At 45.1% G+C, this 18,053-nt stretch overlaps 1 protein-coding gene across 1 annotated transcript in view; it reads left to right on the top strand.

Moving 5' to 3' along the window:
- The window catches only part of nipbla (NIPBL cohesin loading factor a), a 38,397-nt gene that overhangs the window by 18,913 nt on the left and 1,431 nt on the right, over positions 1 to 18,053 (top strand). The window contains exons 24-47 of the mRNA XM_041900202.2: positions 409 to 544; positions 951 to 1,094; positions 1,240 to 1,326; positions 1,477 to 1,703; positions 3,494 to 3,596; positions 4,564 to 4,662; positions 4,864 to 5,010; positions 5,310 to 5,444; positions 6,196 to 6,294; positions 6,481 to 6,534; positions 6,676 to 6,784; positions 7,090 to 7,220; positions 8,452 to 8,592; positions 8,873 to 8,966; positions 9,213 to 9,367; positions 9,555 to 9,645; positions 10,043 to 10,216; positions 10,509 to 10,699; positions 14,265 to 14,372; positions 14,650 to 14,850; positions 15,990 to 16,136; positions 16,338 to 16,732; positions 17,090 to 17,264; positions 17,481 to 17,666. Coding sequence (XP_041756136.1) covers positions 409 to 544; positions 951 to 1,094; positions 1,240 to 1,326; positions 1,477 to 1,703; positions 3,494 to 3,596; positions 4,564 to 4,662; positions 4,864 to 5,010; positions 5,310 to 5,444; positions 6,196 to 6,294; positions 6,481 to 6,534; positions 6,676 to 6,784; positions 7,090 to 7,220; positions 8,452 to 8,592; positions 8,873 to 8,966; positions 9,213 to 9,367; positions 9,555 to 9,645; positions 10,043 to 10,216; positions 10,509 to 10,699; positions 14,265 to 14,372; positions 14,650 to 14,850; positions 15,990 to 16,136; positions 16,338 to 16,732; positions 17,090 to 17,264; positions 17,481 to 17,666 — 3,529 coding nt within the window. The remainder of the gene's footprint in view (positions 1 to 408; positions 545 to 950; positions 1,095 to 1,239; positions 1,327 to 1,476; positions 1,704 to 3,493; positions 3,597 to 4,563; positions 4,663 to 4,863; positions 5,011 to 5,309; positions 5,445 to 6,195; positions 6,295 to 6,480; positions 6,535 to 6,675; positions 6,785 to 7,089; positions 7,221 to 8,451; positions 8,593 to 8,872; positions 8,967 to 9,212; positions 9,368 to 9,554; positions 9,646 to 10,042; positions 10,217 to 10,508; positions 10,700 to 14,264; positions 14,373 to 14,649; positions 14,851 to 15,989; positions 16,137 to 16,337; positions 16,733 to 17,089; positions 17,265 to 17,480; positions 17,667 to 18,053) is intronic.

The following is an 18,053-nucleotide window of genomic DNA, read 5'->3' as shown; positions in this document are numbered from 1 at the left end:
AGCCTCTCTCCCCCATCAGCTGTGGTCAGTGTAACGTCCCCCTAACAGCCTCTCTCCCCCATCAGCTGTGGTTAGTGTAACGTCCCCTAACAGCCTCTCTCCCCCATCAGCTGTGGTTAGTGTAACGTCCATCTAACAGCCTCTCTCCCCCATCAGCTGTGGTCAGTGTAACGTCCCCCTAACAGCCTCTCTCCCCCATCAGCTGTGGTTAGTGTAACGTCCCCCTAACAGCCTCTCTCCCCCATCAGCTGTGGTCAGTGTAACGTCCACCTAACAGCCTCTCTCCCCCATCAGCTGTGGTTAGTGTAACGTCCCCCTAACAGCCTCTCTCCCCCATCAGCTGTGGTTAGTGTAACGTCCACCTAACAGCCTCTCTCCCCCATCTTTCTGTTTTTTTGTCGTGCCCAGGTGTGGCAGTAAGCAGGGGAGCGAGGAGGACTACAGGCCTCTGTTTGAGAACTTTGTCCAGGACCTGCTCTCCACGGTCAACAAGCCTGAGTGGCCAGCTGCCGAGCTACTGTTGAGCCTGCTAGGCAGACTGCTGGTGAGTCCTGGCTGCCTGTCTGCCTTGTCTGGCTGCCCCTCTGCCTTGTCTGGCTGCCCCTCTGCCTTGTCTGGCTGCCCCTCTGCCTTGTCTGGCTGTCATAGGTCATTCCATATTTATGCATTGCTCGATTCGTTAGGCAGAATCATATTTGTTGGTCTTGGAGTATTCATTCTGCTTTCCCTGTCAAAAGATGGTGTTTCCCTCGCAGTAACCCAAAACACAGTAATACTACTAAACTAGTCCAACTGTTTACTCCTCTTCTTGGTGCATCTACCTCATCAGAGTGGAGGCCCTAACCCCCCTCCTATCTCCCTCTCTCCATCCCTCCCTCTCCTCACCCCCTTCTCTCTCTGCCTCCCTCTCTCTCTCTAACCATCCCCCCCTCTCTCTCTCTCTCTCTCAGGTGCACCAGTTCAGTAACAAGCAGACGGAGATGGCCCTGAGGGTTGCCTCCCTGGACTACCTAGGCACGGTCGCCGCTCGCCTGCGCAAAGATGCCGTCACCAGCCAGATGGACCAGCGATCCATTGACCGCATCCTGAAAGAGGTGGGGAACAAAATGACTTCTATTTCTCAGAAAGATCAGAGGTGGGCACGAGTCAGAGGCGGAACAGGCAATGGAAAGCCCTGGAACATTTTATATTTATCTGTAATGTATCTTTCCCATTTAAATGTTTCCTTTTCCCACACAGACCCAAGGTGACGACGAGACCCAGCAACTGCAGAAAGCCCTTCTGGACTACATGGAGGAGAACACAGAGACAGACCCTTCACTATTGGTCAGTTTGTGTTCCACCACGCTCTTCTTTTCTAGTCATTTATTTTATTGGATGAACTTTGAGATTATTTTTGGATTGAAAGGTGCTTAACAAATGTAATGTAGTATTATTGAGTGAATTCCTTCTAACTGTGTACTTTGCCTTTGCCAGTTTGCCAGGAAGTTCTACATTGCCCAGTGGTTCCGCGACACCACCATAGAGACGGAGAAGGCCATGAAGAGCCAGAAACGGGACCGGGAAGAGGACTCGTCGGACGGTCCTGGCCACCACGCCAAGGACATCGAGACCATTGGGGAGGTCATGCAGCGGGCTGAGGCGCGCAAGAAGTTCCTCCGCAAGATCATCAAGACGGCCCCGTCCCAGTTCACCACCCTACGGTACTGCACATCTCTCTGTCTGTCTGTCTGTCTGTTCAGACTAGGCTTGGGCAGTATACTGTATTCACCATTACTATATACCGGGGTAATTGGATAGTTTTTTAAAAGTGAATACCTGCAGTCAACTTGTGTAATACATTAGGAGATAAAGCAGATTGCGTTCTTCATTTCTCCTGTCACATTATTTAACGTTTAGAGTATGTGAGCGGTTGGAAATCCCGCTCATGGAGCACCGCTCCGGCGCACCACGTCCTTTCCAACCGCTCCGCTAAAAACAAGAAAAAAATACCAAATTCGCTCCATTCATTAAAATCACAATTTAACCAAAACCCATCTATTTTTGTGACTACTTGGACCTATCATTTGGTTTTGAAGTATTGAAACCAAACCATATGGATTTGAACGAAAAGTATTTGAATAAACATGAAAAGGTGAACGTAAGAAGCGCTCATTTCAAACAGGCTACATGTCGTATTAAACAACATATAAACGCTTAGTAGGTCAGGGAGACAGACAATAGGCTGGCAGGGACATTAAGCACTCAGCATTTAAACAACATTTTGTTGTATTCAATCATTATAGTCCATAAATTGCGCAAATAGGCTGTGACTTACTTAGAATTAAATACAAATTTAAAATGAAAAATGACTTAGTGCCTTTGAATTCATTTTTAGAAACACGCGTTTGGCCAGTCTTTGGCTTCAGGTTCATGTGATGATGCTTGGAGAGAAGGCCAGCAGTGGAAAATATCCTCTCCACCCCTGCAGAGCCACTGGGGATCCTAAACACCCTTTGGGCCACTCTTGCCAGTCTGGGCATGGATGCGGAGTTGTTTTTGTATTTTTCTATAGATAGGCCTGAAGGTTTTTAGGCAAAATAGTCCAATCAAAACGTAAAGCTCCTTGAACGTGGGAATAAGCCAGGCCTATTGGGCCAAAATCAATTATGGCCTATTGTAAGATAATGGCCTAAAAATGAACAAAACTTTTTAGTTTATAAATACTTTGCTACAATGACAATGCATGCTGGGCCGGGCATGCCCTGAGCTCGTGAAGTGAGCGCTGCTGGAGTTGAGCCAGTCACGTGTTTGTTTGTAAATACAACCGGAGAAAGAGGGAGAAGGTGAGACCAGCTGTGTGTATGGTTTAACTGGCTAGTTATCTCAGTAAGTGTCTGAATTAATAAGAAGACGGGGCATCATATAGTGTCAGCTTTCTGCCGTGTTTGAGAAGTCAAAGCCCGTTGGATGAGTTATCTGTACAGCTGCCACTGCCATCTTGATTTCCTTTAGTTTTTTCTCCTCTCCGTTCTTGGCCCGTCTGCTCCTCCCCCCTCTTCTCCGAGCAGAGCAGGCAGGCCCGTTGCCCTAGCGACTCCAGACTACACACAGACGCAGCATGGAGACATTCTGCTCCAGAGCCAGTGCTGTTCTTCCGTCAGAAAAGCACGCTTCAAAACTTTATTCATTTGCACAATGTCTCTCGTTCACAAACTTGTAAATGTCCAAACTTGGGATGAGAGGAGGATGGTATGACGATATGAAAATCTGTATACCGCCCAACCCTAGTTCAGACCACCCTGTGAAATGGTGTTAATCTATCTAATTATATATCTATTATATTTCTACAATATCTATTGATTTATGGATATAATTCTATTTTGATGTGACCAACGCTCCTCTCTGGACCATCTTCATAACGCAGCTCTTGTACGGCCTGATGTGAAGGAATGGCCCCAGTGGTTGATGTAAATACTAAAGCTGTTTTCCCCAACCTCTTCTGTGTTGTCAGAATGAACTCGGACACGGTGGACTACGACGACTCCTGCCTCATCGTCCGCTACTTGGCCTCCATGAGGCCGTTCGCCCAGAGCTTTGATATTTACTTAACCCAGGCAAGGAACCCAGAAGCATGTTGCCTGTATTCATCTGTTGTATTGCTTTCTGTTTATCTACTTTATTTTGTGGTTTTACTGTAAAGTGTTGTGATTTTAAATGCACTTAAAATAATGTTTGATTTGACGCTGTTGAAGGAACTCCAGGCCCGTATTCAGAAAGCCTCTCAGAGTTGGAGTGTTGATCTAGTTTTGCCTTTTAGATCATACAATACAATTGTATGGATAGGGGGGGATCTGATCCTAGATCAGCAGTCCTTCTCTAAGATGCTCTGTCCTGCCAGGCAGTGAGTAACAATGAGCAACACCGTGGCTTTTCTCTGTCTCTCTCTCTCTCTCTCTCTCTCTCTCTCTCTCTCTCTCTCTCTCTCTCTCTCTCTCTCTCTCTCTCTCTCTCTCTCTCTCTCTCTCTCTCTCTCTCTCTCTCTCTCTCTCTCTCTCTCTCTGTCTCTCTGTCTCTCTGTCTCTCTCTGTCTCTCTCTGTCTCTCTGTCTCTCTGTCTCTCTCTCTGTCTCTCTCTGTCTCTCTCTGTCTCTCTCTGTCTCTCTCTCTCTCTCTCTCTCTCTCTCTCTCTCTGTCTCTCTCTCTCTGCTCTCTGTCTCTCTCTCTCTCTCTGTCTCTCTCTGTCTCTCTCTGTCTCTCTCTGTCTCTCTCTGTCTCTCTCTGTCTCTCTCTGTCTCTCTCTGTCTCTCTCTGTCTCTCTCTGTCTCTCTCTGTCTGTCTCTGTCTGTCTCTCTCTGTCTCTGTCTGTCTCTGTCTGTCTCTGTCTGTCTCTGTCTGTCTCTGTCTGTCTCTGTCTGTCTCTGTCTGTCTGTCTCTGTCTGTCTCTGTCTGTCTCTGTCTGTCTGTCTCTGTCTGTCTCTCTCTCTCTGTCTCTCTCTCTCTCTCTCTCTCTCTCTCTCTCTCTCTCTCTGTCTCTCTCTCTCTCTGTCTCTCTCTTTCTTTCTTTCTCTCTCTCTCTCTCTAGATCCTGCGAGTCCTGGGGGAGAGTGCAATCGCTGTCCGGACAAAAGCCATGAAATGTCTGTCAGAGGTGGTTTCTGTGGACCCCAGCATTCTTTCCAGGGTAGGAGTGTGTTGTGTGGCCAGCCTTGTCCTGTGGCAGTGTGTAAACAACAAAACGCAACGTGATACGTTTTTTGATTTTTAAAAACTTGACAGCTGACATGCACACTTTTTCGTCCATTACCAGTGGACGGATGAACAAAATACCAAAAAAAATGTGTACTGTTCCTTTAACCCTATCGTCCCCTGGCTGTGTGTGCAGTTGGACATGCAGCGCGGGGTGCATGGGCGTCTGATGGACAACTCCACCAGCGTTCGCGAGGCGGCTGTGGAGCTTCTGGGCCGCTTCGTGCTGAGCCGACCCCAGCTCACCGAGCAGTACTACGACATGCTTATCGAGAGGATACTGGTGAGTATCCCAACTAACACACACACCGTAACACAACGTCCCAAGTGTCCGAAAAAGCAATCTCAGCTGAAGAGTGTTGTTGCACTGGTGGCCATCAATCCATCGGGGAGTTCATTGATAGTTCACCTCATGTTCATGCACGTTTGTTGTTGTCTTCCACTGCCACCTATTGGCTAAATAAAAGCATTGCACCCACCGCTGGCGCTCAGTTAAAATGTACAGCCTTTACTTTTGAAAGTGTAGCCCATATACTTGAGATACGAGACGGTCAGTAAGTATCTGCCTTTCCTCTTCCTCAGGACACTGGCATCAGCGTGAGGAAGAGGGTGATTAAGATCCTGAGAGACATCTGTCTGGAGCAGCCCACTTTCAACAAGATCACAGAGATGTGCGTGAGGATGATCCGCCGGGTCAATGATGAGGAGGGCATTAAGGTACTCTTCTTAACGTTAGGGCACAGAGTTGATCTTGACCAGGAAAAACTACAGACCCTATTGTGTCTAGGCTTAAAGGTGTAATGTGTAGAAATATTTCAAAAATGTCAAACATTTCCAAATGTTTGTCTGATTTCAGTTTGTGACACAACATGCAATGTATTTATGTAGAGAATCATTATACCATCTAAAACGCTGTGAAATATTTTTTCACGCAGGATATTGTCTTTTTTTTTCAATAACCAAAAATATTGTATTTTCAAGCTGTTCGAGGCAAAGTAAAAAGAAGCAGTAACGGCTTTCGGAAGGGAAACATTAAAATATTGCACATATAATAGATCTACCGCTTATCAGACTTGCATTCAATGAGAATGACAGTTCTATAACTAACATTTCTATTCGAAATCAGTCGTACACAAAACTATATAAAGGACGTTTAACTGAGGTATTGTCCGCTAGTTGAGTAGTTGTGTATGCTGAGAAGAAGCTGACTACACAGTAGAACAGATGAGGTTATTAGTCACATGCACAGCATAAGAATTTCACTGTACCCTGCGATTACATCTGCGAAGATGTGAAATTCTTATGCTCCAAGCTCCAACAGTGCAGGTAAAACTAAAAGTGAACGAGACAATAATAATAATAATAATAATAATAATAATAAACCCACTTACCTCCTGTAAGGACTTGGAGCATCAGTGGCTCCGTGTGTGATGTATTGACTCAACTGTGATACTTGTCCCATTGACAGAAACTAGTCAACGAAACATTCCAGAAGCTGTGGTTCACCCCGACCCCGGCCCACGACAAAGACACTATGACCAGGAAGATTCTCAACATTACTGACGTGGTGAGTGCACGTCAACTCTGTTGTCATCAACCTAAACTCAAAAAAAAAAAAAATTAAGCACGCAGGAAGTTTATATATTAATGTATTATTTACATTTTAGTCATTTAGTAGATGTTCTGATTTATTATCCTACACCGACTGCATCTTGGATTGTGCAATCATTACCATGCTCAATGTGTTTTGCAGGTCGCGGCTTGCAAAGACACGGGCTACGATTGGTTCGAGCAACTCCTTCAAAACGTAAGTCTTTTTTTATTTTTTTCTTGTCGGAACGCCACCTTGTGTTGTATTCACCGAAAGGCGTCTCTCTCTCTCTGAGTGCTGTTGGGGCTACTAATCTCCTGCCTCCATGTCCTTCTGTTCCCTTCTCCTCTTCGTCAGCTGTTGAAGGTGGAGGAAGACGCTGCCTACAAACCGGCCAAGAAGGCTTGTGTGCAGCTTGTGGACAATCTGGTGGAGCACATCCTCAAATACGAGGAGTCTCTTGCAGGTAACTAGCCTCGGTCTTGTTTCGAATAGTTTTCCCCAGCCAATTCCGGAGGAGGCTTTAAAAGGATAGTTCACTCAAACTATCTAAGCACTCATAAACAAATCTGCAAAACATATCATCACAGTTTTTGCTTTGTGCTGAAAGTGCTCTCTATCTTGAGAACTTGACTGCTGACATGCACACTTTTTGGGGGGGATTTATGAACCAAATACTAAAAATATATAGTTTTTGAGTGAACTATCCCTTTAAACCAGGCCTCTCAAACTGGCAATTGTTTATGTAACGTGATTCTTGTCCCCTTTCAGAAAATAAAGGGGTGAACTCCACCCGCCTGGTGTCCTGCATCACCACCCTGTTCCTGTTCAGCAAGATCCGGGCGCAGCTCATCGTCAAACACGCCACGACCATGCAACCCTATCTGACCACCAAGTGCAATGTGAGATTATCCCAAAGAGCCCTCACGTGTCCCACCCAAAAAATAAAATCACGATGCACAACCTGCCAAATCAGAATCAGAATCACCTTTATATGCCAAGTACATTTGCATGTACCAAGAATTTGACCTGGTAAAATGGTGCTGACCATAACATACAGAATATATACAAAATAATTAAGAAATTATGTACATATAGTATATACAATAGAACAATTCCACATAATGAGAAATAATATAATGGTACTGGTTGAAATGAATGTTTTTGTTTGGATGGCACTGTGGTGTCATTGTAAAGTGTGCATTTCAGACTACAGTGTAAAGAAAGTCACCTCTAGTGTTGTGATTTGTATTGAGTATCAATAGCCAGGTTTCCATCCAATTGGCCACAGATTTTCATATGAATATTCTCAAATCTGCATAAAAACAATATGCCCATTTTCCCACCAGAGATGTGTTTCCATCAAATTGACGTGTTCCAGATAAAAGTCTTGAGCGTGATGACGTAGTGCACATAACAATACATTTTGCGGTTAAATTCCCATGTACAGAATACAAAATACAAGTTCAATGGGTTTCCATCGCATTTTCAACTCTGCTGATGGTTTTGTCACTAAACATTTTGCGTTTATATAGCGAATGCGCCCACTCTGGTCTTGGCACGTGCACTCTAGCCAACAGCTCATAGACACAGTGTGGGTATAGCCTACATGATGAGATTATTAAAAACGAGATTATTTTAATTTCTTTAAACCGCAGCCAACCATCGATCATCATGTCACCAGAATAAGACCCTCAATATTTATTGGAAAGGAGCACCAAGCTCATCACCTTGCCCTTTCACCACCCTGTGAAGTTCATCATCATTTATTTAATCTGTTGCCTAATAAACTGCATGCTTTCCTGAGTCGTAGTGGGAGGACCACACAACATATTGTCGCGTGACTCCAAAGTTTACTTTGATATGAGGGTTATTATATCAATATTTGTGCATAAAGGCGTTTCCACCGACATTTCTCGCATAGTTAATTTTACAGACACAAAAAAAGATCCCACCTTGTCTAGCATATTTTGTTTTGTAGACATTTGGAAAGTTTACCGACAAATGAGCTGTTTCCATCAGGCCTGTCGTGACATTTTTATTTATTTTTTTAATCCGACATACTTTACTGGCATAGAAAGGTTGGATTGAAACCTGAGTATTAATGCTGTGATGTGCTGTGATGTGATGCAGAACCCCAGCGACTTCATGGTGATCTGTAACGTGGCCAAGATCCTGGAGCTGGTGATCCCTCTGATGGAGCACCCCTCTGAGACCTTCCTCACCACCATCGAGGAAGACCTCATGAAGCTCATCATCAAATACGGCATGACGGTGCGTAGAGTCCTGGTGTTCTGGATCTAGGGTTGCTAAGTTCCCGTAACTTTCCCAAAATTCCTAGGTTTTCCAGAAATCGTGGTTGGACGATTCTTGATTGCTTGCTTAATCCCAACTGGGATTTCTGGGAATATTAGGGAAATTATTGGAATTTTGTAACTGGATCCCTGCCCTGCACATTGAAATGAGCTCAGGCTTTTACTAGGCTAAATGGCAGTGTTGTTGTTGCCAAACAGCTGAATAGATTTCCCCCCCCCCTCCTTCCGGCCTCTGCCAGGTTGTCCAACACTGTGTCAGCTGCCTCGGCGCCGTGGTCAACAAGGTGACCCACAACTATAAGTTTGTGTGGTCTTGCTTTAACAGATACTACGGTGAGTGTACACACACACACACACACACACACACACACACACACACACACACACCCATCTCCTGAGCTTACTCTTGGTGTGTTCAAGCTCTTTCTGTGTTGTGTTTCAACCACAACATGCTGGTGTTTTTGAATTTCATTTGATTTGACAATTCAAAAACCCAATTCAGCCACGCGTTGTGGATACAATGCATTTGAAATCAGCCAGAGTATCTAGTAGAACACATCCGTGTTGTGTTTTGTGAAGGTGCTCTGACCAAGCTGAAGACACAGCACCAGGAAGATCCCAACAGTACAGCTCTGGCTGCCAACAAGCCGGCCCTCCTGCGCTCCCTCTTCACCGTGGGAGCCCTGTGTCGCCACTTTGAGTTTGACATGGAGGAGTTCAAGGGCATCACCAAGGTAAAGGACTCCTTTTTAATTCAGACCACACTCTGGAACTCCAGTCATATGGGTGACGGTGGACATCCCAGCAAAAAGGATATATGTAAAATGTCTGGGAATAAGAACTGTACCTTTTTTACGCTCCTAACCTGGGTCGACTACATCAATCATTTATCTCTTCTTTTCCTCGTGCTGTTCTGTCCAGGTGGTGATCAAAGAGAAAGTGCTGGAGCTGCTGCTGTACTTTACTAAACATGAGGACGAGGAGGTGCAGTCCAAGGCCATCATCGGCTTAGGTAAAATATCACTTCCACTGCCCTGCCCCGTGGCCTGCTGTGTTGACCTTCTGATTCCTCCTCACCGCTTCTAATATTGTACCGGGGCCCAACGTTCTGTAGGCAAACATTGAAGAATGTGTAGAGTAGAGCTGACGTGATTCCTTATTCTACAACGTCGTGCCTTTCTGAACGCAGTCCTGCATGGTCGTAGCTCATGTTACCTGTCTTGTTCTGGGTTGATATGAATCCTAGGGGGGTATACACTAGAAAGAAAACGGCATGAAATGGGTAGGGACCTACCTGAATTTGTCCAATAAGAAGTGCTTGTTTCCTTTTTTTGTTGCAAACTGTTTTGCTACGGTGTGCACTAATGAACACACCCCTGGTCTTCCATCCTGTGCTCCCTCCCTCACAGGCTTCCTGGTGATCATGCACCCCAGCCAGATGTTTTCCCCGGAGGTGAAGACCCTGTACAACGGCATCCTGGCCGACAGGAGCACCTCGGTCAACCTGAAGATCCAGGTGCTGAAGAACTTGCAGACCTACCTGCAGGAGGAGGATTCTCGCATGCAGGAGGCTGACCAGCATTGTGAGTAACCAGTACCCACCGCCTGCTCCGAAGCCAACCAACCCACTCGCACACCCTCTTACTGCCTCACAGCCTTTGCATAGCTTGATCTGTGCAATCTGGAGTTCAAACAACAACACCAACAGACACACCCCGCCACTGTTTTTGGAGAACAGTTTAGGGATATTCCTAATCCTGTGCCGCACGTGTCAAACAGAGCCTTAAAGGTTTGGTAGCCGTCTTCTCTTTATTGTGTGTGTGCTGCTGTGCCTCCAGCCGTGGTGACTGTGTCTGTCTGTCTCCCGTCCTGCAGGGAAGAAGCTGTCCAAGCAGGAGGACCTGAAGGAGATGGGGGACATCTCGTCGGGCATGAGCAGCTCCATCATGCAGCTGTACCTCAAGCAAGTTCTGGAGGCCTTCTTCCACACCCAGTCCAGCGTGCGCCACTTTGCCCTCAACGTCATCGCGCTCACCCTCAACCAGGGCCTCATCCACCCCGTGCAGGTAAACAATGCTTGTTTGAAAAAAGAAAGCTTTTTGGCAGTCTATGACCACTCTGAAGTCCTATCCCCCTCGAGGCTACCGTTGAGGCTTTTTTCTTTACTGGGAGAACATGGGAATGAAGTGCCCATTCCATAGGATGTTTTCCTCATACCAGTGTGTTAGGACAGGGGGTGTTCAACCTTTTCTTGCCCAGGGTCCCCCTCCCAGGCAAACCGGCGACCCAGGGACTCATCATACGTTAGCAAAACCTTTTCATCAGGTGAATGATAATGGCAAGGAGAAGTAATCAACATTTTAAAAAATGAAAAGATTTGGTAGATAAATTATTTTGACCTCACCCACATTTATCATTGAAAGAGGAAGTGTAAACTCTGAGCCTATTAGCCAGAAAGGTAACTCCAAAAGCAACTGCTTGGAAGCAACTGCTAAGAGCAGCTGTTTAGCTGGTTAAACAAAGGTTAGCCTTACTGTATGTCCATGTCAAGAAAGCTTACCAATAGCCAGCGACACCGGCAGCACTGGTAGCCTATTTACAGGTAGCCTATTCACGGGTGCTTTTTCAGTGTAATTTGCTCAATATTAGGAGTTGAGAATTAAAGTTGACATCATTTAGAAATAATATATCCTCTTTTCTGCTGTAGATATGTAATTCAAACTTTGTTTATTCTGTTGTTGCTAGCGATATTCCTAAAAACACATTTTTTTTTTTTATAAAGTTTTATTTTTTGTATGTATATTTCTCGGACCCCCTTCAGTACCTAGGGATCCGCGGACCCACTGTTGAATATCTCTGTGCTAGGATGTTTTCCTCATACCAGTGTTTAAAAAAAAAAAATGTTTTATACAATTCGCAATTGTTTATACCGATCTAAAACGACACATAAGTCCGCAATGCTTTAGGCTAGAAACAAGCGGTAAAATGCCAGAGGAAGATGCAACTCTGATGCACATGGGAATATATTTGGTTTGTCTCTGACGTTCAGAAGCTGAGCTATGACCTGAAGTCGAGGAGTCAAAGAAATGTGACTTTGCTTGGGAAGTAATCTAATACAGTGTGACTTGCTATCAATTGTTTGAATCACTTTCTGTAAGATATGATGTATAATTAAATTGAGGGTTCATATAAATTATCATAATAAAACATATTTGGTAGCGAAATAATATTTGGGGAAATGGGGTCTTGAGTTTATTTTCTATTATTATCAAATAGCCTACCTAAAAGATGTCATGAGTCTTGTTGAATTACATAGAATTGCAGGAAATTAGGTTCAAAACAATACAGTGGGGGGAAAAAAGTATTTAGTCAGCCACCAATTGTGCAAGTTCTCCCACTTAAAAAGATGAGAGAGGTCTGTAATTTTCATCATAGGTACACGTCAACTATGACAGACAAAATGAGAAAAAAAAATCCAGAAAATCACATTGTAGGATTTTTTATGAATTTATTTGCAAATTATGGTGGAAAATAAGTATTTGGTCAATAACAAAAGTTTCTCAATACTTTGTTATATACCCTTTGTTGGCAATGACACAGGTCAAACGTTTTCTATAAGTCTTCACAAGGTTTTCACACACTGTTGCTGGTATTTTGGCCCATTCCTCCATGCAGATCTCCTCTAGAGCAGTGATGTTTTGGGGCTGTCGCTGGGCAACACGGACTTTCAACTCCCTCCAAAGATGTTCTATGGGGTTGAGATCTGGAGACTGGCAAGGCCACTCCAGGACCTTGAAATGCTTCTTACGAAGCCACTCCTTCGTTGCCCGGGTGGTGTGTTTGGGATCATTGTCATGCTGAAAGACCCAGCCACGTTTCATCTTCAATGCCCTTGGTGATGGAAGGAGGTTTTCACTCAAAATCTCACGATACATGGCCCCATTCATTCTTTCCTTTACACGGATCAGTCGTCCTGGTCCCTTTACAGAAAAACAGCCCCAAAGCATGATGTTTCCACCCCCATGCTTCACAGTAGGTATGGTGTTCTTTGGATGCAACTCAGCATTATTTGTCCTCCAAACACGACGAGTTGAGTTTTTCCCAAAAAGTTATATTTTGGTTTCATCTGACCATATGACATTCTCCCAATCCTCTTCTGGATCATCCAAATGCACTCTAGCAAACTTCAGACGGGCCTGGACATGTACTGGCTTAAGCAGGGGGACACGTCTGGCACTGCAGGATTTGAGTCCCTGGCGGCGTAGTGTGTTACTGATGGTAGACTTTGGTCCCAGCTCTCTGCAGGTCATTCACTAGGTCCCCCCGTGTGGTTCTGGGATTTTTGCTCACCGTTCTTGTGATCGTTTTGACCCCACGGGGTGAGATCTTGCGTGGAGCCCCAGATCGAGGGAGATTATCAGTGGTCTTGTATGTCTTCCATTTCCTAATAATTGCTCCCACAGTTGATATCTTCAAACCAAGCTGCTTACCTATTGCAGATTCAGTCTTCCCAGCCTGGTGCAGGTCTACAATGTTGTTTCTGGTGTCCTTTGACAGCTCTTTGGTCTTGGCCATAGTGGAGTTTGGAGTGTGACTGTTTGAGGTTGTGGACAGGTGTCTTTTTTTATACTGATAACAAGTTCAAACAGGTGCCATTAATACAGGTAATGAGTGGAGGACAGAGGAGCCTCTTAAAGAAGAAGTTACAGGTCTGTGAGAGCCAGAAATCTTGCTTGTTTGTAGGTGACCAAATACTTATTTTCCACCATAATTTGCAAATAAATTCATAAAAAATCCTACAATGTGATTATCTGGATTTTTTTTTCTCAATTTGTCTGTCATAGTTGACGTGTACCTATGATGAAAATTACAGGCCTCTCATCTTTTTAAGTGGGAGAACTTGCACAATTGGTGGCTGACTAAATACTTTTTTTCCCCACTGTATATTCCTAGGTCCCTCAAATTAAACAAAATCAAGCTGGTGTTGTATTTACTATAGGCTATCTCAATAAAAAAAAGTTTTTAAAGGAGGGGGTATTTTTCAGATGTGAAAAGGGGGCCCTGTTAGGATGTTTTCGTCTGACCCCACTTAGGATGTTTTCCTCTGACCCCACTTAGGATGTTTTCCTCTGACCCCACTTAGGATGTTTTCCTCTGACCCCACTTAGGATGTTTTCCTCAGACCCCACTTAGGATGTTTTCCTCAGACCCCACTTAGGATGTTTTCCGCAGACCCCACTTAGGATGTTTTCCGCAGACCCCACTTAGGATGTTTTCCGCAGACCCTACTTAGGATGTTTTCCGCAGACCCCACTTAGGATGTTTTCCTCTGAACCCACTTAGGATGTTTTCCGCAGACCCCACTTAGGATGTTTTCCTCTGAACCCACTTAGGATGTTTTCCTCAGACCCCACTTAGGATGTTTTCCGCAGACCCCACTTAGGATGTTTTCCTCAGACCCCACTTAGGATGTTTTCCTCAGACCCCACTTAGGATGTTTTCCTCAGACCCCACTTAGGATGTTTTCCTCAGACCCCACTTAGGATGTTTTTCTCAGACCCCACTTAGGATGTTTTCCTCAGACCCCACTTAGGATGTTTTCCTCATACCAGTGTGTCTTCTTTTCTCCAGTGTGTACCGTACCTCATCGCCATGGGAACAGACCCCGAGCCCAGTATGAGAAACAAAGCGGACCAGCAGTTGGTTGAGATCGACAAGAAGTACACCGGATTCATTCATGTGAGTCCATGCTCGAGAAACGGTAGCAAACGTTTCCCCATTTGTCCTCAAACTAACTCCTCCCTCACATTTCAAAGGTGGTTAACCCTGCGTTTGAACCCCTCACCGAGTGACCAAAGGATGCATCCCAAATGGCACCCTATTCCCTATATAGTGCACGACTTTTGACCAGAGCCCTATCGTCCTTGGTTAAAAGTCATATAGGGCGCCATTTGGGATGCAGACCCAAAAGGCTGGTGTTACCAGCTTTAGCTGACGACGTGTCTCCCCTCTACAGATGAAGGCAGTGGCTGGGATGAAGATGTCCTACCAGGTGCAGCAGGCCATCATGGCGTCCCGCAAGGGCATCATCCGGGGCTTCCGGCAGGACGAGACCACCTCGGCCCTCTGCGCCCACCTCTTCTCCATGGTCCGAGGGAACCGGCAGCACCGGCGAGCCTTCCTCATCTCCCTGCTCAACCTGTTTGACGACAGCTCCGTGAGTCTCCTCGTACCAAACCCCAACCCCGCCTCTTTATCAATCCACTTTTTGCTTGCTAGTTTGTATTATGTTTTCTTACTGAGTTGGCCAGGTCTCTCTTCTGATAGGCTTCCTGGGTAAATAAAGGTTAAAGAAAATAAAAAATACTATTGTTTCTAAGTCAAATGTTATTTGTCACGTGCAGAATACAACGGGTGTAGATATTACAGTGAAATGCTTGCTTACAAAGCCTTCCCAACTATGCAGAGTAAAACTATAATAGGAACAGGAAGAATAAAATACACCAGAATGGAGCTGTATACAGGAAGTACCAGTACCGGATCAATGTGGAGCTATATACAGGAAGTACCAGTACCGGATCAATGTGGAGCTATATACAGGAAGTACCAGTACCGGATCAATGTGGAGCTATATACAGGAAGTACCAGTACCGGATCAATGTGGAGCTATATACAGAAAGTACCAGTACCGGATCAATGTGGAGCTATATACAGGGAGTACCAGTACCAGATCAATGTGGAGCTATATACAGGGAGTACCAGTACCAGATCAATGTGGAGCTATATACAGGGAGTACCAGTACCAGATCAATGTGCAGAGGTACGAGTTATTTGAGGTAGATATGTACATGAAGGCAGGGTAAAGTCACTAGGCGTCAGGATAGATAATAATAAGGTATTTGAGGTAGATATGTCCATGAAGGCAGGGTAAAGTGACTAGGCATCAGGATAGATAATAATAAGGTATTTGAGGTAGATATGTACATGAAGGCAGGGTAAAGTCACTAGGCGTCAGGATAGATAATAATAAGGTATTTGAGGTAGATATGTCCATGAAGGCAGGGTAAAGTGACTAGGCATCAGGATAGATAATAATAAGGTATTGAGGTAGATATGTACATGAAGGCAGGGTAAAGTGACTAGGCATCAGGATAGATAATAATAAGGTATTGAGGTAGATATGTACATGAAGGCAGGGTAAAGTGACTAGGCATCAGGATAGATAATAAGAGTAACAATAAAGAAAAGAGAAGCAGCAGCATATGATGAGTGTGAAAGTGTGTTGTCGGTGTGTGTGTGTTGTCGGTGTGTTTGTGCGCGTTCTACTGACGGTTTGTGTCTCTTGTGCCCCTGCAGAAGACTGACGTGAACATGCTGCTGTTCATAGCAGACAACCTGGCCTGTTTCCCCTTCCAGAGCCAGGAGGAACCCCTCTTCATCATGCACCATATAGACATCACACTGTCTGTGTCCGGGAGCAACCTGCTGCAGACCTTCAAAGAGGTCAGACGCACACACGCACGCACACACACACACAAAAGCAAACACACAAACGCAAACCCTTGCACTCTTAACATGATCAAATATACTTGTCGAGACACACACACACACACAGTACCCATTCAGAATTCACACAAATAGGAAGTTTGTTTGTTGGCTATTCTTCATTTGTTGACAGATGCCCCGCTCTCATTCTCTCCCCAGTCTCTGTTGAAGGAGCCGCGGCGTCGCGAGCCCAAAGTTAAAAAGGAGCACCATTGGAAGAACGGCTCTGGCGGGGAGGAGGACGAGGACAAGGAGGAGAACTGTGACTCCCCCAGGAGCGATGAAAACTCGAACCCTGATGATGATGATGATGATGATGGTGAGGTGGTGCGGCGGCGGCCTAAGAAGTCCAAGAGGCCGGTGGTCGTGGAGGACCCCAGCTCTGAGTCGGATTTGGACCTGGAAGACCTGGACGTGGAAGATGTGGACCGGGTGATGCGGCGGCTGCCTGAGAACGCCACGCCGCTCCTGGAATTTGCCAACGCCTCACAGGGCATCCTGCTGCTCCTCGTGCTCAAACAGCACCTCAAGAACCTCTACAACTTCTCAGACAGGTGTATATAACATAACCTATAATAACAATTACAGGTGCCTCACACATGACATCCCTATTAAGGTTATAGGCAAACCTGGGTTCAAATACTATTCTAAATCCTTTCAAATACTCCTGTTTGGTTAAAGCAAATGATTTTGAATAGTATTTGAACCCAGTTCTGTTTAGATGCGCATTTAGGATGGTTCAAACATAAAGTGCTCAATCTCTCGAATGTATCGATGTTGAATTGATTGTCAACTGGCTATGACAAACACCTTTTGAACTCCCCTTGATCACTCATTTGATTGATTGATTGATGTGGCTATAGACTTAAGATAATTAATGCACAACTTACTCACTTTCTCCTTGTCTGCAGCAAAATCCAGAAGTACTCACCGACGGAGTCGGCCAAGGTGTACGACAAGGCGGTGAACAGGAAGACCAACGTCCACTTCAAGCCCCGACAGACCATCGACTTCCTGTCCAACAACTGGGCCAACGTGGTTCTCACTCACGACATCAAGAAGAGGATAGTCAAGCAGTACCTGGACGTGAGTGTTTACACACTGGCACCACCTGCATGTCCCAATCATGGAATTTTACTGCCACTACTTTCTAGCCAGTCATTTTGAGGTCCCTTTTCAACATTTTCAAGTCTTCACTACTTTGTAGCATCAATTTACGAATCGGAAGAAAATGCGCATTACGAAAGCAAACGTGCACATGGAATGACCCGATAATCCTCTGCCTCTCTTGTGTCCCACTAGTTCAAAACCCTGATGGAACACTTGGACCCAGATGAGGAGGACGAGGAAGGGGAGGCGGCACAGGCCAGCGCCAACATCCGAAACAAAGCCATAAACGCACTGCTGGGAGGGGCCGGCCACGGGCATCTTGCACCAGTAGAGTACGATGAGGATGACGAGAGTGACGGAGATGAGAGAATCCCTGGGGTGAGACCCACAGCCAAGCTTTTCCTTTACCAGCCTTTACCGCTAAATACAATAGTGCCTTCAGAAAGTATTCACACCCCTTGATTTATTCCACATTTTGTTGTTACAGCCTGAATTTAAAATGGATCACTGGCCTACACACAATACCCCATAATGTCAAAGTGAAATATGTATTTAGAAATGTTTACAAATTTAATTAAAATTGAAACGCTGAAATGTTTTGAGTCTAAGTATTCAACCGCTTTGTTATGGCAAGCCTAAATAATTCACATTTATAAAACAGGCATTGAATATCCCTTTGATGGCTGCATCATGTTATGGGTATGCTTGTAATTGTTAAGGACAGGTGAGTTTTTCAGGATAAATAAGAAACTGAATGGAGCTAAG

Source organism: Coregonus clupeaformis, chromosome 16, assembly GCF_020615455.1.
Source record: "Coregonus clupeaformis isolate EN_2021a chromosome 16, ASM2061545v1, whole genome shotgun sequence".
Taxonomy (NCBI): Eukaryota; Metazoa; Chordata; class Actinopteri; order Salmoniformes; family Salmonidae; genus Coregonus; species Coregonus clupeaformis.
This window is presented reverse-complemented; position numbering and strand designations above follow the sequence as displayed.